This window comes from Typopeltis vanoorti, chromosome 7 (assembly GCF_054136105.1).
Source record: "Typopeltis vanoorti isolate ZY-2024b chromosome 7, IOZ_Tvanoo_1.0, whole genome shotgun sequence".
NCBI classification, from domain to species: Eukaryota; Metazoa; Arthropoda; class Arachnida; order Uropygi; family Thelyphonidae; genus Typopeltis; species Typopeltis vanoorti.
In genome coordinates, this window is record NC_143555.1 from 30,038,770 (window position 1) to 30,066,342 (window position 27,573).

Here is a 27,573-nt window from a genome sequence, read left to right on the forward strand (position 1 = left end):
ATACTAAGTGGGCTGAATATGTGCCATCCAAATTCTTGGAATTTTTATGCCACTATTATTGTTGAGATTAGGGTGGTTAATCAGAATTTCACAGAATTTCTGCGAAACTTGGGGAACTTCAACTATAGAAACATGGACACATGAATGGAAGGAAATGGAATTTATGCAGTTACTAAGGAATAATAATTATTATTATTATTATTAAACAAGACCTCATGGAGTCAAAGACTCATCTAGGAGGTCCTTTTATCTCACACACACATCTCATCATACCACGTCTTAAACACATTCAAACTCCTTGCAGACACCACACTCTCAGGCAAGGCATTCCAATCCCTCACAACTCTGCACGAAAAAAACCTGCTTCTCACTCCCCTACTCACACCCTTTTTATACAGTTTCCAGGGATGACCTCTGGTCTTCCCTGATCTCCCACTATTCTCTGTAGAACTTCTCCACCATTGATCCTATAACAACCCCTTACCAACTTGTAGGTCTCTATCATATCTCCCCTCTTCCTTCTCTCCACTAGACTCTGCAAATTACATCTTTTCAATCTTTCCTCATACTCGACATTCCAGAGGTCAGAAACTACCTTAGTCAGTCACCTCTGGACCCTTTCCAACATCTCTTCATCCTTCTGAAAACCAGGTGACCAAATCTGGGCACAATAGTCCATGTGTGGCCTAATCAAAGCCTTATACAATGGAACAAGAATCTCCCTACTTCTACGCGTCAGTGTCCTCCGCATCATTCCCAGAAGTCTTTGTGTTGTCTTCACAATTTTGGCTATGTGTCCCCTAAATTTTAGATCCTTATCCACTATCACCCCACAGATCTCTTATTTCCTCTACTTCCAACAATATATTCTCACCAAGCATAAATTCTGCATCACATCTTTGTTTTCCAAATTTTAAAACCTTACATTTTGCAACATTGAACTCACATCCCCATTTGCTTGCCCAATCACTCAATTTATTCAGTCTTCTTGCAAGGCCACAACATCTTCACTACTCTTTATGGTTCGTCCCAACTTTGCATCATCTGCAAACAACTGAATATCTCCATCCAAATCTTTGCCAATATCATTAATATACAAGTTAAATAGTAATGGCCCTAAAACAGATCCCTGAGGCACTCCACTAGTGACTTTCCTTTTCCTGGATATTGCACCCCCATACACAACTTGTTGATACCTATCAGCAAGCCCATCTGCTCTAGTTTGACTGTCAACTTATCATGAGGTACTCTATCAAAAGCTTTTCCGAAATCCAAGTATATTACTGTGTATCATTCTCCTCTGTCCAAGGAAGCAGTCACTTTATTGTAATAAGTAGATTACTAAAACATGACCTCCCTTTAGCAAATCCATGCTGTCCATCAAAGATTATACCATTGTTGTCAACCCAACTCTGGATCCTAGTTCTCACAAGCTTCTCCAACAACTTAACCACAACACCTGACACACAGATAGGCCTATAGTTTGATGCTTGAGTTCGATCACCTCCTTTATGAAGTGGCACAATCTTGCCTTCCTTCCACTCTTTAGGGACTTGACCAAGTGCAAGACTCGTATTAAAAAAATATGTCAAGGCAGGTGTCAACTTTCTGGCACATTCCTTCAGAATACGTGGTGATATATTATCAAGTCCCACAGCCTTATTTACATATAGTTTACTCAACTCCCAAAACACCTCTTGCTCACTTACAGTCAGTCTTTCCTCCCCATCATCAACTGCTCTTAATCTCTCCATGTAGTCACATTCACAAGATTGAAAGATCTTTATGAACTGCTCATTAAGTATCTACACCACACATTCTGCAACAGCTGTCTTTATACCATTTCCTCCAATCAATGTCATCCTTCCATAATCATTCTTCCTTTTGCTGGCTACATATCGAAAGAACTCCCTAGGATTCTTTTTGGCTTCATTATTTAACTGCTGTTTATACCTCTCTTTAGCTACTCTCACCAACCAAGTCACCCTCCTTGCCTGGTCTTTGTAGACCTCATGAAATTGGTTACTTCCACTTCTCTTATGCTGCCTCCACAAGGCCCTTTTTCTCTGTATTGCATGCTTAATCTCTTTATTCATCCATCCCACACCTACCTTATTTAACCTTCTCACCCATGGTATACATTTAGACATTGCATCTACTAAATATTTTTTGAAAATCCCCCAAGCTGCATTGATCTCTTTTCCAGCTAACTCCTCATTCCATGCTACACCTGCAAGCTGTCTCCTGAGCTCTTCATAATCACCCCCCCTTGTAGTTGCACATATACCCTTTTTTCACAGGGGTCCTTGCACTGCTGGCAACCACCCAAGTAATCACCTCATGGTCACTTTCACCAATTGGTGGATGATTTGATACCTCATTGATAATTACATCCTCCGATGAGATGACCAAATCCAAGACCCTTAATCCTCGTGTGCCCTCTGTTACATACTGTCTGAGGTAGTTATCCCTCAAAAACTCAAGAAACTCATTTTCTTTACTTCCAGTTGCTATCTCTTCATTCCAGTCTATATTGCCATAATTAAAATCACCCATAATGATCACCCTTTTCTTATTTGCTTGGCTTATTTGACTATACATTTCACTATCAGCACCATCCACATTACCAGGTCTATAACAACATCCCACCAAGTATTTGACCTCTATCTCACACCATACTGCCTCAAAACCACTGGCCCCATTTCCCTCTTGCATCTCTACTTTGTATGGACATAACTATTTCTCTATCATCAATAGCACTCCCCCCTCCCTTTTTACCCCTTGTTTCCTCACTAAACACATCATACCTTTCCATCTCTATTCCTGTCAGGATGTCATCCTCATCTAACCATGTCTCACTTATTCCGACAATCTTTGGGTGAACAGATGTAATTAGTGCAACCATTTCATCCGCCTTGTTTCTTATACTTCTAGCATTGGTATACAAACATAACAACTCATTTCTGGATCTACAGCTAGTTCCACTGATACCACTCACTCGATGTGATCTCTCCATGCTGGACTGGGGTCATTTCCCTTGCTGCTTCTTCATTTTAGAACCCTTTGCAATTCCATCTGTTTCCTTTTGATCCCTGGTCATCCCATTTCTTTCCTGCCTACACATGCTCTCACCTCCTCTTGGAGCATCTACCTTTCTCATGCTGTGTACCGCTATCCACTCTGATCCTCCCCATTTCCCTGCTCCTCTTGCACACCCATTCTCTCATTTTCTATACTCATACCACTCACTTCTCCATTCATATCCACTTCTTCAATCTCTCCTGTCTTACTCTCCTGCTCTTATCTTCCACATCACTCCCCTCTCGATCTGATTCATTCTCTCTATTCACTTCTCCACTTTCAAGCAGCAGTCTCTCCAAGCGACTCACACCATAACCACTGAAATGCAGTCCATTGCTCCCATACAGCTCACTTTGTCCCTCAAACTCATTCCACACATTAACAAACTGTACTTCCATCTCCTCACACATTTCAGCCAGAATATCATTCATAATCCTTGCTCTCTGCCTCATTTCACCACAATGATACCTAGGCAACACACTGACTACCCTCCCTGTCACACTATTCTCTTTTATCTTTCCAAGCAGTCTCCTGACGTTCATTTTGACATGCTCTTTGTTTGCCTGAGGCAGCATGTGATGGAATGTACTAGAGGTTTGAGAGTGCTAGATCTAGTAATTGTATCATAAATATGTGGAATTTTTGGTTAAGAGTGGGTACATGTGTTATTACAGGGCTTACAAATATGACAAACTCAAGAGATTGCTTGGATTAGTTCCATGGCATGTGAAACTGCAAGAGCTGAATGTTGATAGTGCATGGGAAGTGGTATCATGACTCTTTCATTTGGAAAAAAAAAGTGCACTCCAGACTCATATATGCAAATATTATTGAAGTAAAACTGGAAACAAGTACCATATGTTTGGAACATTAATGGGAATAATCTGAAGACAGCATTCGTAACATGCTTCACAGTATAAACAACACTAATAGAAAAAAATATAATTAATTTATTAAACTAGTTGATATTTTGTTGGCTTTCTACCCAGCATCTTCATAGCACAAATTACAACTGTGACAAATCAACTAATCCAAGTCTATGCTCTGGTGAAAAAAGGTAAGATAGTTCCATTACATAAAGGAGGCTCCAAGACAGAAGTTACAAGTTAACACACCAGTTACTATTTCAAGAGTGGTGGTTAAGTATTGGAAAAGTTAATTGAAGGTAAATCCAGGAATGAGAGAATAAGAACATAATACTCTGCAGCAAGCATCCTAGTTTTGTAAAAGGTAAGTCCTGCCTTGGTAATTTATTTATATTTTGTAATCAGTACCAGTTGAAATGGGTAAGGGAAGTGGCTAAATCATGATTCTGATGGATTTTTCCAAGGCATTTGACAGAATATCACATGGAAAACTGTTGCATAAGTTGGAGCAAATGGAAATAGATAAGAAGCTTGGAGCATGGATAGGGGGGTGGCTGACAAACAGACACCAGAGAGTAGTATATGGTAGAGTAGAATCTAGGAGAATGAAGGTGACTAGTGCAGTGCCTCAAAGCTCTGTCTAGAGCAGCTACTCTTTAATTTGTATATTAATGATAGTGGGAATGATCTAAGGGGGAATATACAGTTGTTTGCTCATGATGAAAAACTGGGGAGGAGAGTAGTTGATAAATATGATGTAGATATTCTGCAGAATGGTTTAAATAAACTAACATTGCACGTGAAGGATGGTGGTTGTCAATTTAATGTTACAAAAAATATGAATGTGCACTTCATAATGAAAATATTACATATTGTGTATTATGTTGATGTTACTGGATTGCAGGAAATTGATGAGACTAGGAATCTGGGGGTAATGGTGGACATAGAGTTGTAGTTCAGACAGCATATTGCAGTTAGCGAAATAGCTCAAACTGTTACATGGATATTGAAAAACAGACTAATAAGGATATGGAGGTTTATCATTCATCTTTACAAGGTGTGATTCTGCTATATCTTGATTACTATGCACAACATTTGACCATGTGAGTTTATTTGGGATCAGAAAGTGGTTAAAAGGATTCAGAGACAAGCAACCAAGCTGGTGATAGGTCTATGGAATGCTGTCTGTAAGGATAGGTTGAAGGTTTATTGTAAAGTGGGTCAATTGGGTTGGTGGGTAGGCAAAAGTGGGTTGAAAAAGTTTAGTTGATAGATGGAAAAGAGGGGACATGATAGAAACTTAAGTTGCTAAAAAAAAAAAAGTTCTGTAACATTAACACACATTTTTTGTTTTCAATATATGAAAAGTAGAGAGATCTCTTGGGGTTACTGCTGGAAATTTTGTAAGATTATGGTTACTAAGAGTGTTTGGAGTAGATTTTTTGGTTGGTGAGTGGTGAATGAGTGGAATGAATTGTCAGATGTAGTTGTGAGTGTTCTGACAGTGAACGAGTTTAAGGAAAAGTATGATGAGTACTGTTTGTGTGTGTGTATAAAGGTGAGTATGGATCTTAATAATCTAACACTGCTGTTATGATTCAACCAAAAGAAAATCTAGGAATCTTTGGAGGTGTTATTCGACCCTGTACACCTAACTATGATCCTAGCATTAATGTGTGTGAATGTTTCCTTGCCGTGACTAACTCAACTATGCAAACAAAAGCATGGCAATGTGCACAACAATAGGCATATTGCAAAAGTTTTTTTTTTTGAATCCCAATGAGGATTAAAAAAAAAAAAAATTTACAGTTAGCATGCACACTGTTTTGTTATTTATTTTGTATAATTTTTGAGAAGTAATGGAATTGCTCATGATAATATTTTATCTTTCTTTGCAGATTAACAGTACTGAAACATCTTTTATTGTGAAAAATCTGAAGCCATTGACAATGTATCAAATACAGATGAAAAGTGTCAATACATTTGGCTGTAGCTTGGCCACGTATGCCATTCGCTCACTAACACTTCCAAAAGAAAAAGCATCTACATCTTCAGTAATCTCATCTCTTCCTAAACTTCCTGATATCAGAGGATGTTGTGAAAATAAAGGAGTTGAATTGGGCCGATGTATTAGTGTACTGTGTGATCCTGTGAATGCAGCTAAAGCTAGGTTAGTTATTATTGTTGTTGTTGTTGTTGTCGAGTCCATTGAAGAGCTTCTAGATATGACCTTGGATATGTAGAACTGCTTTGGCAACCTGTTGAACTTTGGTGAAGTGGCACTTTTCTCTATAGTTATTGTCAATTTTCTGTGGAGCAGCAGCAATTGCTAGACAAGAATAAATATGGACAGGTGTTAGTTCATCTCCTGGACAGTTTTTGCATGTTTCATAGCTCTTACTACCGTCTGGCTGAATTTTTATGTTAGTTAGTTCATCTCCTGGACAGTTTTTGCATGTTTCATAGCTCTTACTACCGTCTGGCTGAATTTTCATGCCTTTAAAATGTTCCGTCCTTAGTCTGGTGATGATTGTAGTTATTTCTCTATTTTCACTGATTTCATTCTTCTTCTTGATAGTTTGTTCTACCAATCTTATTTTGGCGACAGAGTTAGTATCAGTTAGTGATAGTGGGTGTAATTTTTGAGGTAAGTATTTTGCTTCTTTGGCTAGTCTGTCTGCTCTTTCATTGCCTTCAATATTTACATGGGCTGGTATCCATTGCAGTGTGCAGTTCTTATTTTTCAAATTTAAGGTTGTTAGTAGTGCATGAATTTCCTGTGTGAGTTTTGTTTTCCCATTTTTTAATGCCTCAAGTGCAGATTTTGAGTCGCTGTAGATAGTTATTCCTTCTGTAATGTTTATTACTGGATTTGAGAGATAGAATTTGAGAGCTGTTTGTATGACTATTAATTCACAAGGGAAGTTTGAAGTTATTTTGCCAGCTGTGGTTTTGATTTGCATTTCCTCGTCTCCAGGTAGAGTTAGAAACCCCCCCCCCCTGAACCTCTTGGTTGAGTGTTTCATCAGATGATCCATCATTGTAGACAATGAGGTTTGGATTATTTAAGTGATGTATAGTGTCAAGTTCTTTTCTTTTATTTTCTTGCTGTGAATCCTTTTTTGAAGGATTCGAGGAGATTTAAGTTTATCGTTGTGTTTTTTGGTAGAACTGTGGAAAAGAATGGCTCTTTGCTTATTTCAATGGAGAGGTGCTCCAAGTCAATCTGTTAGTTAGCTCTAAGTTAGTTATTATTGAATTAGCTAAATAACACCTTAAAGTTTAAATTATTTTCTCTTCTTTCAACAGAATACTAAAATCCACTTGCTTTTATTTATATCATATTTGTTTTTCTTATATGGGTATGCTGTACCCATATAAGAAAATAAGGTCATATAAGAGAGGTGAGTAGTAAATTCTACTATTTTCGAGTTCTAAAGTCAATGACATTTAACAGTAAAGCATGCTATGAATGTTTCTGTGGTTTAGCAAATCTTCATTTAATTTCTGGTATGGAGATCACATAAATAGTTTTAATGGAACATGTGCACCAAACATTAAAATAACTTTCATGACTCATACATGTAACAAAAATTATATAGAATTTTATTCAAAAACTCTAATATATTTCATCCAATGTTACATGGACATCATCAGGAAGATGATGAGACTGCTAATACCAAAGTTTCAGGAAGTAATCACTATTAATCATTCATGGTTTTTTATTAATTAATAATTATTTTAAATTATTTTTTATCTATGTGACTTTCTACAATTGTTCCTTTTAACTCTGATAGTGTAATTATTATTATTATTATTATTATTAGACACTTCCAGGGAGTCCAAAGACTTATCGAGGGAGAGTGTGCCAACAGCATTGAACGATTGGTCTCCTTCCAACTACTAACCACGCTCAAACTTACTTAACTGAGCCATTAGTAGCAGAGGCTCTACCAATCGACCAACTTCAGCTGCAACTGAGACATGAGCTGATATTTGATGATTTATGACTCATTATTGTGATTCATACTTTGAATGCAGTTAATGGCTTGTCTCCCTGATGATATCCACATAACGTTGGATGAAATATATTGGATTTTTGAATAAAATTCTATATAATTTTTGTTATGTTTGTGAGCCATGAAAGTTATTTTAATTGAGATCACATGTTTTTGAATATAAAACAATTTTATTAAAATTATTTTATTAAAATTAAAAATTAAATTATTAACAATTTAAAATTTAATTTAAAAATTAAAAAATATTTAAATAAATTAAAAAAAATCTCTACTAGCAAGTTAATTGCTAGTAGAGATTTTGTCACTGTTTAGGAGGACTTTTGGCTCAACTTTGGTTGCCATGCTTCAGCTCATTTTTGAGTGTAGTGTCTGTGTGCACACCATATTGTACTGTTAATTACCATGATGATGATGATAGTAATTTGACTTTGCTGAAATTCTGGAACTGTTAATTACAGTTTTTGTAATTAAGGAATAATTATCTGAGAAATCATGCAATTGGAGGGAACCAAAAGTTTGAGAGTGCTGGATCTGGAAATAATATCAGAAGATGCATCCATAACTTAGGTATTAACTCTAGTACCTACCAAGAAAAGTAACCATGCAGTCTTTTTCTAGTTGGTTGCTAAATATGTGGAATTCCCTGTCAAGAAAGGGTACAGATGCATCCCAGTCAGATGACACATTAGGTTCCAGACTGTCATCATATAGTAAATTCTGTTGTCTAGTGAATCACTGCCTTTTTTTTTTTTCACTTTCAGATGCATATAATGGTTTTATAACATTTTTAAGCAGTCATCTATGTGCGTAATTGATGTAAATAAAACATTTATTTATATCACTTAATTCAAACAAAAAATGTGAAATAATTTTTGCAGACAAAAAAAGTGACAAATAAAAAATTATTGAAGGGTGGAGGGAATGACAGAACTTCAATGTAGCGCAAAATAAGTTTAACCTATAGCCTATTTTAGTGTTTTATACATCATCATCACTAAATTTAACAATTTTAATTTTTAGTATCTTATGTAATCCATTTATGAGTCTTCTTTTCACTAGAAGCAATAGTACTCTTATTTTGATTTTTATCTGCCATTATTAACAACAATAAAATAAAATAATAGTTATAAGCAGTTTATAATTCATAACAAAACAATGTGATGCACTGACATCATAAACAAACAGTCCACAAAAACTGTACTGCAGTTGATTCATGGCAGTGTTTTGTTGATAAAACCATCGTATGAGTGAATACGGCATCGTATAAATGGACACTGATCATAATTGAAAATCATATGAGTGGATTGTAATAAAGCAAAATGTTACAACGCATGGCCTTACTGTCTACATGAAACTACAAAGCTAGCGATTATGACATTTAGAATGCAGCATGGAGCAATGCCATAGCATAAGAATATCAGTAATGCATGGGAAATACTCAGGAATTGTTTGAAGGAAGCATTATCAGACTGTGTAGCCAAGGTCAGGAGGATAAATGAAATGAGAATTAAATGGATTCATATAAAAGGCTCTGCAAAAAAGAAGAAAATATTGTGGAGAAAAGAGAAAAAAAAATGATTAGCATGCTAATAAGCAATACAAAGTACAGGCAAGTATAACAAGGAGAGCTAAATCAGATCAAATTAGAGAAAATCAGTTAAGCAGGTCAAAAAAATCCTTAAGTTTTTTCACTAAGTAGAAAGCAAGTGGAAGAATGATTATTGAAGGATAATAATTATTGCTGATGATAGTACAGTGACAGAAATAATTGAGTTACTAAGTGATCACTTTATAAGTGTGTATCACTCAGGTGGTGATATTGCAGTTTAGGATGTTAAAGAGACTAATATGAGAACTGAAGTATATGAATTGGAGCACTGAGTTAGAATGGCATGTTAACTTTTGTGTTACAAGGATATGCAAGGGAACTTAGCATTACCTCTGACATTAGGCTAAACAAGTCTCTGAGCAGAGACTTGTTTAGCCGAAGTCTCTGCTCTAGCAAGGTTCCAAAGGAGTAGAAAGAGAATAAGATAGTTTCATTACATAAAGGAATCTCTAATTCATAATAGCAGATTACAGATAAATCAGTATTTCAGAAGTGGTGATTAAGATGTTGGAAAAGATGGTTAAAAGTAGGTGCATAAGAATATGATATTCTACTGCTTTATAGGTTCTGCCTTAGTAATTTACTCCTATTTTATAATAGGATGCCAGTTGAAATGGATAAGGTAGTGGCTAAACCATGATTCTGCTAGTAATTAGGAATGGATATGAAGCTCATGGCATGGAATCTTACATAGTGCGGAGTGCCTCAAGGCTAAGTACTTGGGCCATTACTGTTTAATTTGTATATTAATGATATATGGAATGGTTTGAGGAGGAGTATTCAGTCATTTACTGATGATGCAAAATTGGGCAGGATCATTGTCGATAAAGGTGATGTAGACATCCTCCTCTTTAACTTTCCATTTTCAATCTATTGGTATGACAAAAGAATACCTGAAAGACTGATTAGTTTATGTCACTTATGCATAAGTGGCATAATTATTATGCTGGGATCTCTGTGTGGTTACAAAATTATGTAAAGAACATTTTTTTTTTTTTCAGTTACTGTATGCCACTGTGCCAATGAGATTATTATTATTATTCAGGCCTCCATGGAGTCAAAAGACTCATCACGGGAGGACCCTCTTAGGAAACACAGTCTATCATACCACTCCTTGAACTGATTGACCGTACTTGCTCTCTCACCACTCTATCTGGCAGCATTCCACGGTTCAACCACCCTCCATGCAAAGAAACCACTCCTCACCTTCTTGCTCACAGCTTCCTTTTGTAACTTCCAGGGATGGTCCCTTGTCATCACTCTATCCTGCTGTTCAACCAAGCGATAGAACTCCCCAGTGTCAACCTTGTAACCACCTCTCAACAGTTTAAAAGTCTCAATCATATCACAATCAGATCAGAGGTAGAATGCACTAAACTCAGCTAAAAATGGTAAAGCTAATGAGTCACATTCTCAAAATGTTTCTGAAAGTAATTCAAAATTACTTCATTTTACATAATTCAAAAATGAATATACAGAAAATGTGAAGACACCATCAGTGATACCCAATTCGGCTTTAGAAATGGTTTGGGAACAAGAGAGGCTCTTTTCTGTTCTCAGATCTTATTCCAAATATATATTGACCAAAACAAGGAATATTCATTTGTTTCATCGACTTCGAGAAAGCATTTGACAAAGTCCAACATGCTAAAATGATTGCACTATTAAAAAGAATTGGATTAGATGGTAAAGACATCAAGATCATTGAAAACTTATATTGGAACCAAAAGGCATCTGTTCAAGTTGATGACATTATTACAGACTCCATTAACATCAAACAAGGAGTAAGGCAAGGATGTGTGCTGCCACCTCTTCTTTTTAACATATACTCAGAAACCATATTTCAAAAAAGTCTTGAAAGGAAGGGATTAATGTAAATGGTAAAATCATCAGTAACATCCGATATGCTGATGACAGCTCTCTTGGCTAACAATATTCAGGATCTTCAAAATCTTCTGTAACTAGTGAATGAAGAGAGTGAAAAAATGGGATTAAAAATAGATATCACCAAAACTAAATTCATGGTCATAAGCAAGAAACCAATTCTTAATTCAGCACTTTCTTGAAATGGAAAACAAATAGAAAGAGTGGCAAAGTTTAAATATCTTGAATGCTAGTTAAATGAAGATTGCAATCCAGAAATGGAAATGAAAGTTAGAATTGAAATGGCAAGAAAAAATTTTCTCTTGATGAAATCGACACTGTGTAACCACAGTTTAAATTTAGAGCTTAGAGTACGCATGGTTAAATGCTATGTATGGCCTGTACTGCTGTACTGTGCAGAAACTTGGACCTTGAAGACAACATTAATAAAAAGAATTGAAGCTTTGAGATGTGATTATACAGACGAATGTTAAAAATCACATGGACAGCAAAAATGTCCAAATCAGGAAGTACTGGAAGAAATGGGGAAATCATGTGTACTTTTAAATACCAAGTAAGAAGGAAAACTGCATATCTTGATCACCTACTTCATAATGAAAAATATAAGATACTTCAATTGATTATAAAAGGGAAGATAAATGGAAGAAGAGGACAAGGAAGACGAAGAAAATCTTGGCTGCCAGACATCAGACAGTGGACTGGCATGAACTCTGAGAGACTGCTCAGAGTGGCTGAGAATCGCTCAAAATTTGCCAAGGTGGTTGCTGACCTCTGATAGGTTATGGCACTCAAAGAAGAAGAAGAAGAATCATATCACCTCTCAAAGAAGAAGAAGAATCATATCTATCAAACTCTGCAGTCCACATTCCCTCAGCCAATCCTAAAAAACTAATATTGTATAGTCCTGAAACCATCTTTATTATCTGCCTCTGTACCGTTTCCACAGTTAATTTATTCCCCTAAATCCTGGGGACCAAATTCAAGAGCAATAGTCTAAGTGTGGTCTGATCAGAGTCTTATACAATGGAATGATAACTCTTTTATCTCTGCAGGTCAGCATTCTTCTCAGTATTGCAGCAATCCTCTGTGTTACCTTCACCACCTTTGCAATATGTCCCCTGAATTTCAGGTTTCTGTCAATCATCAACTCCAGATCTCTTGTCTCCCCCTACTTCCTACAGTATAGCTCCTCCAATAGAGTATGCTGTGTCCCAAACCTCAAGACCTTACATTTTGCTGCATTAAACTGACACCCCCATTCATTTGCCCATCTGTCTAGCTTTTTCAAATCATTTTGCAGGGCTACCACATTTGCACTATTACTGATAACACTTCCCAGCTTCACATCATCTGCAAACAACTGAATATCCCCCTGCAATCCACTGACAATGTCATTGATATAAAGGTTAAACAATATAGGTCCCAGTACTGAGCTCTGTGGGACCCCCCACTTGTAACCCTCTGCCTCCTTGAAACTGCCCCACCATACACAACTCTCTGATACCTATCAGACAGCCAATCCTGAATCCAGTTGACCAACCTGACATCCAAACCCATGTGCTGCAACTTAAATATCAGCTTATCGTGTGGCACCCTGTCAAATGCCTTTGCTAAATCCAAGAAAATGGCAGTATATGCCTTTCCCTCATCTACTGCTCTTATAACTTTATTATAAAAGGCTAGCATATTACTAAAACAAGAGTGCCCCTTAACAAATCCATGTTGACTCTCACAGATAACATCTGTATACGGTCCCTCACTAATTTCTCCAAGATCTTAATGACTACTGATGACATACAAACTGGCCTATAATTAGACACTTCCAGTCTGCTGCCGCCCTTATGCAATGCCACTATCTTACCTTTCTTCCATTCCCTGGGCACTTTTCCCATAGCCAGACTTTCATTGAAAAGCCAAGTCAAAGGAGCTGTCAGTTCTTTAGCACATTCTTTCAAAACTCTCTTTTCTTCTGTTTTTTTAAGCATTGTTTCATCATCTACTTCTATGATCATTTGTCTTAGTTTTATGGTAAACTACAAAAAAATAAATTATCAGCATCCCTTGTTTTAAAAATAAATTATTTATAACAGACTATTAAATGCTGACAGCTGTTCTGGTCCTTGATATTCTAATATATATCCATTTATTTCTTTATGTTAGATTAACGGATATTATGATTTGTGCTCCTTGGGCAAATATTACATTTGAATGCCTTACTGGAGCAGTTGATCATACTGATTGCTGTCAAAGAAGAGGAATTTCCAGTGTTTGTTTGGAATTTTGTCAAGGAACAGTTTCAAGAGTAGATTATCGTCATTTCAGTTGTTTGGGGAGAATGGCAGATTATGGTAGTTGCTTGCTGGAACATTATGGCGTTCTTCCAGGAACACCTGAAGATTTTTCTGTTATCAGTATGCATTCTCATTGGGCAATATTTAATTGGAAGTCCCCAAGGTAAGTTTTTGTAATGATTAATTCCACATCTTAAACATGTGGTCTAAAATTTATGGTATTTGCATATTTCATATGAAAAGATATACATGATAGTATTTTATTCTATACATGATTGAGAATTACTGTTATTATTATTATTAATGACCTCCATGAAATCCAAAAAAGATTGATCACAAGAAAACATGTCTGCATTCATCATATTGTTAAGCAATGCATTCCACTCAACTATTTTCTATGCAAAGAACTTGCTTCTTACCTCCTTGCTTATACTCCTCTCATTCTTTAAAAAATTTCTTCCACATTAACCAGGTAGCAACCTCTTGCTAACTTATGTCTCAATCATATTCACCTCTCCTCATCCTATTCATTATGTAGAGTGATGCAAATGCAGGCTTTGCAGAGTGCATTCTTTCAAACATTCTCATACCTCATATTTCAAAAACTAATTATCACCTTAATCAATCATCTTCTCTAAGCTCTTTCTGAAGTATCCCCATTACCATGATAAGCCAGGTGACCAAATCTCTGCTCAATAATCAATATGAGGCCTGATCAAGTCCTTATACAATTGGCCTTGATCAAGGTCCTCCCTGTCATTTCCATAATCTAATGACTTCATATTTTGTGTAGTGTGTGACACATTAACTTCAGGTCCTTGTCTGGCCACTTTCAGATCTCTCATCCCCTCTGCCTCCTTCAAAACTTCCATAGTAAGTGTATATTTAGCATCCCATCATTGCATGCTAGATTTCAGAACCTTGCACTTTACAATATTAAACTAACAGTTCCACTTGTACAATCTCATCAACTCCTCCTCTAAGTCCATCAGAAGTATTAAATATATTGCAAAACTTAAATGCAAACACTGCGGTAGGCTTAGATGGAATATCAGCTCGGGTGTTGCGTGAATGTGCAAATGAATTGTCAACCCCTCTTACCTGGATATTTAATTTAAGTTTGAACTCTGGTATGGTCCCTAGGGAGTGGAAGTTAGGCAAAGTGGTTCCTTTGCATAAGGGTGGCTCTAAAACTGCGGTATTGAATTACAGACCAATCACCATCTCAGGAGTAGTGGTAAAAGTATTGGAAAAGTTGGTTAAAGACAAAATTCAAGAATGGGTGGATCAGGATATGATACTCTATAGAGGCCAACATGGTTTTGTTAAAGGTAGATCCTGCCTTAGCAATCTATTAACTATTCATAATAGAATAACATCAGAGTTGGACAAAGGAACTGGCTACACAGTGGTACTTCTGGATTTTGCTAAGGCTTTTGACAGGATACCCCATAGAACACTGTTACGCAAATTGGAGCAGATGGGAATGGATATTAAATTGGTGATATGGATAGGAGAATGGCTCAGGGAGAGATACCATAAGGTGGTGTATGGGGGAGCCGAGTCCAGAATGAGGCAGGTGACCAGTGGTGTGCCTCAGGGCTCTGTGCTTGGGCCAATGTTGTTTAATTTGTATATAAATGATATAGGAAACGGCTTAAAGGGAGATATTCAGTTGTTTGCTGATGATGCAAAGTTGTGTAGTGCAATAAAAAATCAAGCTGATGTTGAAAGTTTGCAGGAGGATTTAAATAAGCTGGTAAAATGGGCAAAAGAAAATGGATGTCAGTTCAATGTGGAAAAGTGTAAAGTCATGCATTTTGGGATTAAAAGATTACCAGCTGTGTACTACATCGATGGAAAGGTACTCCAAGAGATTGATGAGGCTAGGGACTTAGGGGTATTGGTAGATAGGGAGATGAAGTTCAGAGGACACATTGCTAAGGTGTCCAAGATTGTACATAGGATTACTTGGTTGTTGAGGAACACACTGACATCCAGAGATAAGGAGGTTATTATTCCCCTTTATAAGGCATTGATACTTCCACATTTGGATTACTGTGCTCAGGTCTGGTCACCTGGATTCCTTGGAGATGAGGAGGCTGTGGAGAGGGTTCAGAGAAGAGTGACCAAGTTGGTGAGTGATATAAAAAATGCTCCCTACATTGATAGATTGAGAGCTTGTGGATTGCAGAGGTTGGTTGATAGGCGAAGAAGAGGGGATATGATAGAAACATTCAAATTACTAAAAGGTTTTTATAGGATTGATGCAGGGGAAATGTTTCAGCTGTGTGATAGTGATGGAAGAACAAGAGGTCATCTCTGGAAATTAAAGAAGAGTGTGGTTAACAAAGGTGTCAGAACAAGGTTTTTTGCCTGGAGGGTGGTGAATGAGTGGAATTCATTGCCTGACTTTGTTGTGAGCTCTTCATCTGTAAATGAATTCAAGAAGAGATATGACAGATATTGTTTTGCTAGTTTGGGTCTCCCGCGATGAGTCTACTGACTCCATGGAGATACCCGTAATAATAATATACTTGATCATTGTTCTTCCCATATTTTTCAACATCTGCAGATAGTTGCATATCTCCAGTTAAACCCATCTCAATTTTATTAATATTCAAGTTAAATGACAGTGACTCCAAAACAGACCCCCTGCATACAGTGATCAGTCAGACAAGTCACACAGTGATATGCCAACAAGTCCTGTTGCCTTATTCACATCAAGCTTACTTAACTCCTCATATACCTCTTTCTTACTCACCAGTAAGGTATATTTTCCTATTCACTCTGTGCTTAAACTTCTCCTGGTTTCACACTAATTCAGATGAAATGCACTGATCAATTACTGAGTGATACCTTGACTATGTCCTCTTCAGCAGTTGTTGTTATTATTATTAGACAACCAAATAGATCTCTGACCTTCAGAGTCAACAAAAAAAAAAAACCACATACAGGTAAATACATCCATCAACATCCCACCTCCATCCTCCAAACAATTTGTAACTATAAAAATCTTAGTCCACAAGGTAAAATTAATTTGCTCAGATAACATTTTGCTCAACAAAGAACTCACCCACATTAAAAAAAAAAAAAAAAAAAAAAAAAATACACCTTTTTGGCTTTCTAAAAGAATTTGAATACTATGCAACTTCCCCCCTTTAAACAATGATTACAGCAAATCCATCACTATCCCTTATATTCAGTGTCTCAGAAAAGGTGGTCAAGATCTTAAAAAAAATACCATCTTGTGACCACATATAAACTGTAGAAAAAACTATCAGTCCTTATCCGCTCCCAAAAGACCATTCGGAACTTCTGGATTCACTTGGAGTGTTTCAGCTACCCTGCAGCTGCAACTGTTCATACTATGGACAAGCAGGTAGGAATAGCCAACATCCATATATCAGAGCACCAGGATTACTTCTGTTTCTATCACTATGGCCACTCAGGATTAGCAGACCATGCCCTGGATACCTGGCACAGGAACCATTGGAAAAAAAGCCACCTTACTCCTCCAAAGCAAATTTAAATTCGAGAGGATTTCCTCATATCTGCTGCAGCTCTTACCAACTATCCAAATCTCAACAAAAATGGTTGTATCAAACTGCCTCTCATATGGGAAACCCTCATTGGTAGTCAGTCTGCCCAATAGTCAAGAACACCCAACAAAAGCGAATAGGTGGCATAATTATTAGACTTTAGATCATCCTGTATCTCTCCTGTTCCATCTGTGTTACTGTGTGCCTGCATGCATGTGTTTAATACCAGTGTATTAATCCCTGAAGATGTCAATTTAACTACGGTGAATTATAGGAAGTAATGATTAAATATATTTAGTTATTACCTAGTCTGCATTGTCAATTTCCTTAAACAACATAATGCTAAACACTAAGATGAGTTAAGAATTGTACAAACTATTATCCCAGTAGCATCAGAGGTTAAGAGTTTGGAACTCTTGACAGAAAGCTAACATTCTTTACACACATTTGTCATCTTCAGGAAAAGTGCAAAAAAGCATTAAATATCCTTCGCACTCTACTCTTAACAGACTGCAGTGCTGATTGATGTTCCTTGCTCTGCATTTATGTGCACTTGTACATTCAAAGCTTGATTATGGACCCCAGGTTTACAAGTCCTGCTAAGAAGAGCGCACTCCTGTGATTGGCCCCTATCCATCATCAGGGTATTTGAATAGCTACTGATGCTTTTCACACATCATTCATTTAAAGTCTTTATGTTGAATCAAATGAATCCCTGTCTATCACTTAGACAAAAACATTTGTCTCTTAATTATGCTCTAAAAATAGTATTTTCCAAATCATCCTATGTGGGCTAGTCTCTTTTCTCTATGTTGAGAGGACCAATATTACACGTCAGACTGCCATCCATCCTTTTGATATGTGTGTTAAAGTGGCTTGGAATCTATTAGCATGAATGTTGACAATAGTACCTGCTCCAACAGAACAGCATTCCTCCATGACTGGCTTGCACCCTCATCCTGCAATCTCTCACTTTGTCAACTACTGAAGTCTCATACACTCTCATCTGTCTACTTCAATTGTCCAATGTACACTGCATTTTGCTCTGATTTCTTGCCCATTTATACTGATGGTTCAAGATCAGTGATCGCTGTTGGCTGTGCTGCTTCCTTTCCTAACATTACTGTCTACAACCAGATCCCACTCGATTGCAGTAATTACCTAGTAGAGTTGCATGCCATTCAGCTTGCACTTGTGCATATCAAAGAAAACTCCTACCAAAAGTGTATAATTTATACAGACTGGTTTCTTTACAGGCTGTCTTCTCTCCAGGTGTATAATCCACATCGAGTGCTTGATGAGGTGTTACAACTCTTGTACAAAATAAAGACCCTTAATTTTGATGTTTGGTTGTGTTGGATTTCCAGCCACATAAGAATTAAGGGTAGTGACATCGCAGCTGCTAGATCAGCTCATACTTTGTTGACATACTGTTTGATGGTACCTTATACTGACTACCCAGTTTATAAAATTGAAGTTAACTGCTCAATGGCAATACTCCTGACAGGAAGCACTGAAAAACAGATTGCATGAAATTAGGCCTGAAATTAAGCATTGGCAGTCTAGTCAATGTAGAAACAGAAGAGAGGAAGTTGTTCTTGCAAGGCTCCACATAGATCAGTCATGTTACACATTCTTATTTACTGAGAACTGATGTCTTACCTGTGTGTGAGAGATGCCCATTTCACCGTTAGTCATATTCTGGTGGAGCCTTGCAAGAACAACTTCCTCTCTTCTGTTTCTACATTGACTAGACTAGGTGCTTCACATGAGAGGAATGATATTTTTATTTATCTGGTGATCTGTACACACTCAGGTAGATGTTATCACACTCTGACAAATTGCATGACGCTTTTAAATTTTTACAAAGAATTAATTTATTCAAACTCATTTGATTTTAAAGGAAATGACTGTTTCCTTTATAATGTTTATCTGTAGTCATTGCATTGTAGATACTAAACCTTGTACATAATTTATTTACTCATTCATCATCTTATAGCTATTATTAATATCTATAATATGCAGATACTTCACACTTTGTACATAGAGTTGATCTTATTCACTAATTTATCTCCCTTTAAGTATTTATTTATTAATACTCTGTTGTATACTATTGTAACCTGTGTCCTTGTGCCATAAAACCACAAATCAATCAATCACACATTGAGACTGTCAAGTTTTCTTGGTCAGTGCCCAAACAGCATTTATTTCTTCCTGCTTAACTCCTTATTCCATGCTGTGTCTACTAAGCTTTTCATAATCACTGCTGTTGTAGTTCCACATACTTCCATTCCTCATAGAAGTCTTCATGTGGCTGGCTACTATCCAGATAATCACTTCATAATTACTCTCACCTGCTGAAGAGAGATGTGACACACAATCACATCCTCTAATGATATGACCAGATCTAGGATTCTTAAGTTTGGCCTACCCTCCTGTGCATACTATTGAAGATAGTTGTCTCTCAAGAATTCAAGAAATTATTTACTTTATTTACAAATTATTCACAAAATTCTTCATTCCATTATGTATCAATATAATTAAAACAATCCAGAATGATCACCCTTCCCTTGTTCATTAACCCAAACCTGCTTACACATTTCTTGTCTGGCTTATAGCAACTTCCAGTTAAAGATCTCTTTCTGTCAACCTTTAGCTCACACCGTACTGCCTCAAAATCAATTCCTATTATTTCTCCCTTGCATCTCCATCTTGCATGGATATAATTCCCCTACTATCATCAACAACCCCCCCCACTCCTCCTTTCTTGTCTATTCTCTCCTCACAAAAAAACATTGTATCCTTCCATTTTGATTCCACATATCATCCTCATCTAACCTTGTTTCACTAATTCCAACAAATTTTGGAGTGAATAAACTTAATGAATGGAACAATTTCATCTTTTTTTTTTTCTTTTTTATTTCTGATGCACCTGGCATTCATAAATAAATGCAGTAGTTCACTTTCAGGCAGTGGCATAGCTAGGTGTGGGGGTCCTTCCCAGGCGGCACTTTTTTGGGGGGGTTCATGTGAGACAATTTTATTTGTCGATGATTCTTTTATTTATGTTAAATTAGTAATTTGTATTAATTAATAATTAGTTTTTAACAACTATACTTACAACTAAAATAAACAAAATATAAATATGCCAAAACTAGAGCCTGTGTAGCTCAGTGGATGTGGCGTTTGCCAACCACGGCGCTTGGCCGCACGAAGGAAGACTTCGTTTCGAGTCTAGTTGGCGACTAGAGGAAATTTTTCTAAGCCTTTTTTCGACCGGTTCCCGAGTTAGCCGATCTCTGGCACGGGCAAGCAGGTTTTTCCTCCCGGAAACTCGGGTTTTTTGTCCTGTAAACTCAAGAAAATCGACCGTAGAACCCACATTATTTCAGACATTAAAATATATTGTGTTAGGGTTAGGGACCACGAGATGGCAGCACATTTGAGCCGTCTCTCTCTTCGCTGAGTACCGCTTAATTAGTGATACCCTTGGGCCATCTATCTCTGATTGGTACCAGTGGAGATTGAACTGCCCACTCAGTCTCCAAAAGTTAGATAGGGCTAAATGGCCTTGCCTACTCCCCGTATACGGGAATAAAAAGGTGTTAGCTGATTTTTTTTTAAAGTTTTTTTTTAAATATGCCAAAACTGTTACATTTCCCTATCATACTATAATTCAAATTCTTAAAAATAAAACAATAAAATGCATGGTAAGGTGATTGCTTTATTGGTTATTGCTTATAGCTGCAGCAGGCACCACACAGTCAGTACGTATTTGTGAAAATGTATTTATTTATTTTTCCTTCTAATTTTGCATGTAACTAAGGCCATCGACAGGGTTTTAGGCTCCCAGTAATAATATTTCTGCAGTTCCCTATTATATTAGGTTTTTTGCTTAACACTTTTGATGCATGTATAAAAATTAACAAGCATGATTCCAAAATGCTAAAATGCCTGATTCATCATTAATTTTTTTTTTAATCTGTTACACATTTATATCATTTGGTCGTTATCAAAACCGTTGAAAACATATTTATTGTATTCTTTATCCATGGTTAGTCTAGAGCAGGGATGGGCAACCCTTGGCATGCATGCCAAACGTGGGACACCAACAACTTTTTTCAGTCACGCAACCCAGGGCTCACCTTAATTATTAAATAAATAAATAAATACATTTCAAACATCTTTGCTGACTTGTATATTTTAACTTAATATAATACAATAAAGTACAGCTATACCAAATAAAAATGCAATAAGTAAGCAAACCATACTAACTGTTTTAGTAATAATAAGTAATAAGAAAATAAGAAACAAAGATCCTATTTACAAGCCTATGTACAAGTTTCATCCAGTTCAGTTGTTGCATTATTCGCGAGGCAGCCAGACGTGGCATGACTCCTTTACTATCATTTGATATATCTTTTTGTGTTTCGTAAAGAACATATCCGTTTTCTAAAGTGTGTATATATGTGGATTTGAATTTTATTAAATCGTAAGTCATTAAAATATGGATTGGAAGTATTTATTGTCAATTAATATGTTAAACTTATTAGATATAAAAGCAAATTTTCTTTACATTGCCATAAACATACTGTATTTACTCGAATATAACTCGCACTTTTTCCCCAAAAATTGAAGCTAAAAATCATGGTGCGAGATATATGTGGGGATTTTTAGAAACTAAAGTTTTCAGTTTTTTTCGTAAAATTTCAGCGTATATCTCATACCACGATTGCTATTGCTATTTCCTGCCTATAGAGCAGTTTCCTTGTGTGCATTGTACCCACCCAAATAGTGCCATCTTCTTTCCCATTATTTCAGTCAAAAATTACCAGTAATTTACAAGACTTGAGATACTTAATGAACAATCCTTCACGAATGACTAATGAACAGACGCTATGGTACTAGGCCAGTAAGAGCAGCTATGTGCATATAATTGGTGCGATATTAACAAAAGATCTCGCAAGTCAAACATAAAAGCAAGCCGACAATTTTTGAATTGAAATGCTAATTCCCTGCAACCAAATTCAATATCTGAAACTGCCATAAAAATATCCACTATATATTTCTTAGTTTTAACACGTTTACGAATTTTAACTTTCCATTTATTTTTATTGCTGCATTGGTTTGAGCTGGGGGAACAGACTCTCGCACATCTAGTTTTCAGTTAGAACCATATTTGCCGGTGCAACATATGGTTTTTCTTGAGTCTAAATAGCATAGTTTCTGTGGGAAGGGAACATGTGATTCATTAGTTAGTGCCATTTTTATCCCATTTGTCTCTAATTGCACTCTTTGTTGAGAAATATATTACACAGACCTGCAAATGTCTCTGTACCTCATTCAGTGATAGAATAAAACGACATGTTTTTACTTCTGTCTGCAGTCACTATTGGCTACTGAGGAGGGCGTGTGGTTTACCATGGGAAGTGAGCTATGGCCCTGAAACGTGTTTAAACATTTTTTTTTCTATGCGAGGTATACGCAAAACTTTTCAATTTCTTTTTTCGTAAAATGAAATCAGGAGCGTGAGTTATATTTGAGTAAATATGGTAAGTTATTTTTAAAGTTATGTGAAATGTATTATCAATATTCAGGATTATGAAGTGTTATCTGCATGTGATTAGATTGCATACATACCCTTCTCTTTCATTTGCATGTGTGTAGGTTATAATTCTACCAATTATAACCTACAGCTTATAATTCTACCAATTTTTGGTTTACTTAAACTTGGTTAGTATATGCAGAGAGTGATTATGATGAGATTTTCCGAATCCAAATTATAATTTTTGTGAGAGTCTATATGTCTCTGTACATATTTATACACCCCATAATCAGATTTTCATTAAAGTTAAAAGCTCTATGAAGAAGGCAATTATCTAATAGTTATTCTATTATATACATGATATATATTATTATTATTATTCAGGCCTCCATGGAGTCAAAAGACTCATCAGGTCCTTCCTAAGAAACACAAAGTCTATCAAGACTCATCGAGGGGAGGTTCCCCCCCTAAGAAACACAAAGTCTATCATACCACTCCTTAAACTCATTGACCACTCCATCAGGCAATGCATTCCATGGTTCAACCACCCTCCATGCAAAGAAACCACTCCTCACCCTCTTGCTCACAGTTACCTTTTGTAACTTACAGGGATGGCTTCTTGTCATCACTCCTTCCCACTGTTCAACCAAGCGAAAGAACTCCCCAGTGTCAACCCTGTAATCACCTCTCAACAGTTTAAAAGTCTGACCAAATCTGAGAACAATAGTCCAAGTGTGGTCTGATCAGGGTCTTATACAATGGAACGATAACTCTTTTATCTCTGCAGGTCAGCGTCCTTCTCATTATTTCAGCAATCCTCTGTGTTACCTTCACCACCTTTGCAATATGTCCCCTAAATTTCAGGTTTCTATCAATCATCAACCCCAGATCTCTTGTCTCCCCCTACTTCCTCCAGTATAACTCCTCCCATAGAGTATGCAGTGTCCCATCGATGTTTCCCAAACCTCAAGACCTTACATTTTGCCACATTAAACTGACACCCTCCCATTCATTTGCCCATCTATCTAGCTTATACAAATCCTCTTGCAGGGCTGCCGCATCTGCATTATTACTAATAATCCTTTCCAGCTTCACATCATCCTCAAACAACTGAATATCCGCTTGCAATCCACTGACAATGTCATTGATATAAAGGTTAAACAATATAGGTCCCAGTACTGAGCCCTGTGGACCCCGCTTGTAAGCCTCTGCTTCCTTGAAACTGCCCCACTATACACAACTCTCTGATGCCTATCGGACAGCCAATCCTGAATCCAGTTGACCAATCTGACATCCAGACCCATGTGCTGCAACTTAAATATCAGCTTATCATGTGGCACCCTGTAAAAAATGCCTTCGCTCAGTCTAAGAAAATGGCAGTATATTCCTTTCCCTCATCTAATGCTCTTGTAACTTTATCATAAAAGGCTAGCAATATGCTAGCCTTTGGCAATGGCACTATCTTACCTTCCTTCCATTCCATGGGCACCTTTCCCGCAGCCAGACTTTCATTGAAAAGACAGATCAAAGGCACTGTCAGTTCCCAAGCATATTCTCTTAAAACTCATGGTGAAATACCATCCAGTCCCACAGCTTTACTGATATCCAGAGTACTCAGTATTTGAAATACACTCTCCTCCTGTACCCCTAAACCTCGAACCTGTCCTATCCCTCTAGAATTAAAACTGACTCCTCCAGGATGAAATACTCCAATAAAGTGTTCATTGAACAATTCCACTATGTCCTCTGCATCAGTCACTCTATTCCCATTTTTATCCCACAATATCATTCTTCCACAGTCATTTCTCCTCCTACTGGCCACATATCTAAAAAATTCCCTAGGATTTTCTTTGGACCTTAGGGCCAATCTCCTCTCATATTCCAGTTTCGTCTTCCTTACCATACTAGTCACTCTTCTGGCCTGTGTCTTATACTCTTCATGCATCTTCTCTTCACCTGTCTCCTTATATCTCTGCCAAATCCTCTTTTTCGCATGCAATCCCTGTTTAATATTGTTTGTCATCCACTTTACTCCAAATTGTGTCTTCTTGTTCACTCGTGGTATACAACTTACCATTGCTGCTAACAAATATTCTTTCATAATTTTCCATTCACTAATGATATCCCCGCCTTCCAATTCCTCCCTCCATGAAACTTCCCGAAGTTGACGTCTTAGACTATTATAATTACCTGCCTTATAATTCCACATTCGTTCCCGTCTCTTTGATACTCCTGCATGTCTATTCATTTTCCAAGTCAAAACCATATGGTCACTCTCTCCAACTGGTGGGAGAGGTGTCATAACAGTTATTATTCTCAACTCTTCTGATGCTATAACCAAATCCAAAAGTCTTGAACCTCTTGTTCCTTCTATTACATGTTGCCTAAGATATTTGTCCCTCAAGAATTCTAGAAATTCCATTCCCTTATTGCTACATGCATCTTTCTCTCCCCAATTTATACTACTGTAGTTAAAATCTCCCATAACAATCATTCTTCTTGCACTTGCCAAATTCAACTGTCTAAACATTTCCTGTTCCCCACCCTCTGTGCTCCTGGGTCTGTAGCAACACCCACTGGATATCCTGTCTTGCCCATCTCTACCTCACACCAGATATCTAATTCCTGAGACGCATACATGCCGCAAGTACTGCATGCCACAAACTCCCTTATTATATTGCTTATAATAGAATTCTTAAATGGTGGAGGACTTGGCGACATGCCATTTGCAACTGCAGCTGAATCGTTACTGCTGAGGGACTACTAGCATAATCGTTAAATATTCAAAATAGTGTCGCTAATTAGTGTCAAAAATAAATGCTAAATAAGTATGAGGGAGTACAAATAAATAAGAAAAGTACAAACAATTACAAGCAAATCAAACCAAAATTAACGCTAAATAAAGTGAAATAAAACTAAATACAGTAATGAAAACTTAGCTTCGTCTTGTCTTCCACCATTATGCATCTGACCCCGTCTTCTCGGTAACCAAAATACACAATATCGTGACAACAACTATCCTCAAGAAATAACCACTGAAGTACATTTTTATTCCAGAGAAACAATTTAGCACTCAAAAACGTAGAAAAATGGACTATTCATCGATTAAAAATCACTTTCTTCAGCACATCTCAAATTCACCGCCACGTGCTACGGTGACACTGGATGGCAAACCGGCATCTATTAGAGCCCAACTACTTCTTACAATATATAATATATATATTTATATATTTATATTTATTTATTTGCGACCTGCTCTTTACAGATTGAGCAGAATGTCACAACCACCAGCAAAGAAACAGACATTCAAATGAAAATGATATTAGATAATTTAAAGAATACTGGACTGAAAAAATTTGCATGATTAAGTAAGATAATAAAGCATTATGCATTTTATGTTCTGAATCAGTTGTTTGTAAGAATCTTCTTCTGTAAAGAATCATTTTGAAACTGTTCATAAGAAATTAAGTAATAAAAGTGAGCAAGAACAGAGAGAATTAATTTCTCGTGAACTGAGCAAGACAAAAAAACAGTCTGATACGTTGATGAAATTTATTTCAGGTAGACCTAGTTTCCAACTTAGTTGCTGCTAGTTTTGAGGTTTTTCAAAAGTTATTGCCCAACATGGAAAACCACTCAGTGATGGGGAAGATATTAAAGAAGCATGGCTAGAATGTGCTCCTTTCCTTTTTGACAATCTTTCAGGAAAAGTAAAAAATTATTCAGTGCATACATAACAAGGTTAATCCTCTCTTTGCATACTTCGTCATCTCTACATCTCTGATGTAGAGATGACGAAGTATGTGAAGAGAGGATTAACCTTGTAACACTACTTGAGCGTACCAGTGGGATTGAAATATGTAAAGCAGTTATAAATGAATTATCTATTCGGCAAATTGATATTTCAAAAGTGGTATCTGTCACAACAGATGGTGCACCCAGCATGATTGGTAAGAAAGCAGGATTTGTAAATCTGTTTGCAAAATATCGTGGTCATCTGCTGATAGGTTTTCATTGCCTCCTACATGAGGAGAATTTATGTGCAAACGCTGGCCTAAAGGAACTTCAAGAAGTGATTCAAACAGTAACCAAGGTTGTTAATTACATTTCTGCACCTGCTTTGAATAAAAGGCAATTTCAGAATCTATTGAATGAGGTGGATTCGGTGTAAAGGACTAATAATGTACAACAATGTTCATTGGCTTAGTCGAGGTCTTATTCAGAAATGTTTTCAGAATCTATTGAATGAGGTGGATTCGGTGTAAAGGACTAATAATGTACAACAATGTTCATTGGCTTAGTCGAGGTCTTATTCAGAAATGTTTGTTGAATGCCTGGATGAGATAAATCTCTTTTTGACTAATCAACAAATGTGTTATAAAGAAATGTATGACATCGTGTGGGTTTGTAAACTGATGTTTTTTGCATATTTTTACGAACATTTAAATAACTTGAACCTGAAACTACAGGACACAAAAATATCTTCAAATAAACTTGCAGATATTTTCGTGGATAAATATGGATGATTTTGAAATGCAGTTGGTCGATTTTAAAGTAGCTCAATTTGGATGCAGAAATTTGTTGATCTCAGAGTTAACTTGGAAAATATTGAAAAGGAGCGAGTAACAGAGAGAAGTGCGGAAAAAGAGGTATTAAGAACTTGGAATGCTATTCCCAAAAATTTTGTGTGTTTTAAAACCCTTGCAATTATTATCCATTTTTGCATCTACATATTC

General features: G+C 36.7%; 1 protein-coding gene across 1 annotated transcript in view; it reads left to right on the forward strand.

Moving 5' to 3' along the window:
* LOC150104547 (Ig-like and fibronectin type-III domain-containing protein 1) overlaps nucleotides 1–27,573 on the forward strand; it is a 548,674-nt gene that overhangs the window by 228,460 nt on the left and 292,641 nt on the right. Inside the window, exons 12-13 of the mRNA XM_090395576.1 lie at nucleotides 5,846–6,117; nucleotides 13,620–13,913. Of these exons, the coding sequence (XP_090251702.1) occupies nucleotides 5,846–6,117; nucleotides 13,620–13,913 (566 nt within the window). The remainder of the gene's footprint in view (nucleotides 1–5,845; nucleotides 6,118–13,619; nucleotides 13,914–27,573) is intronic.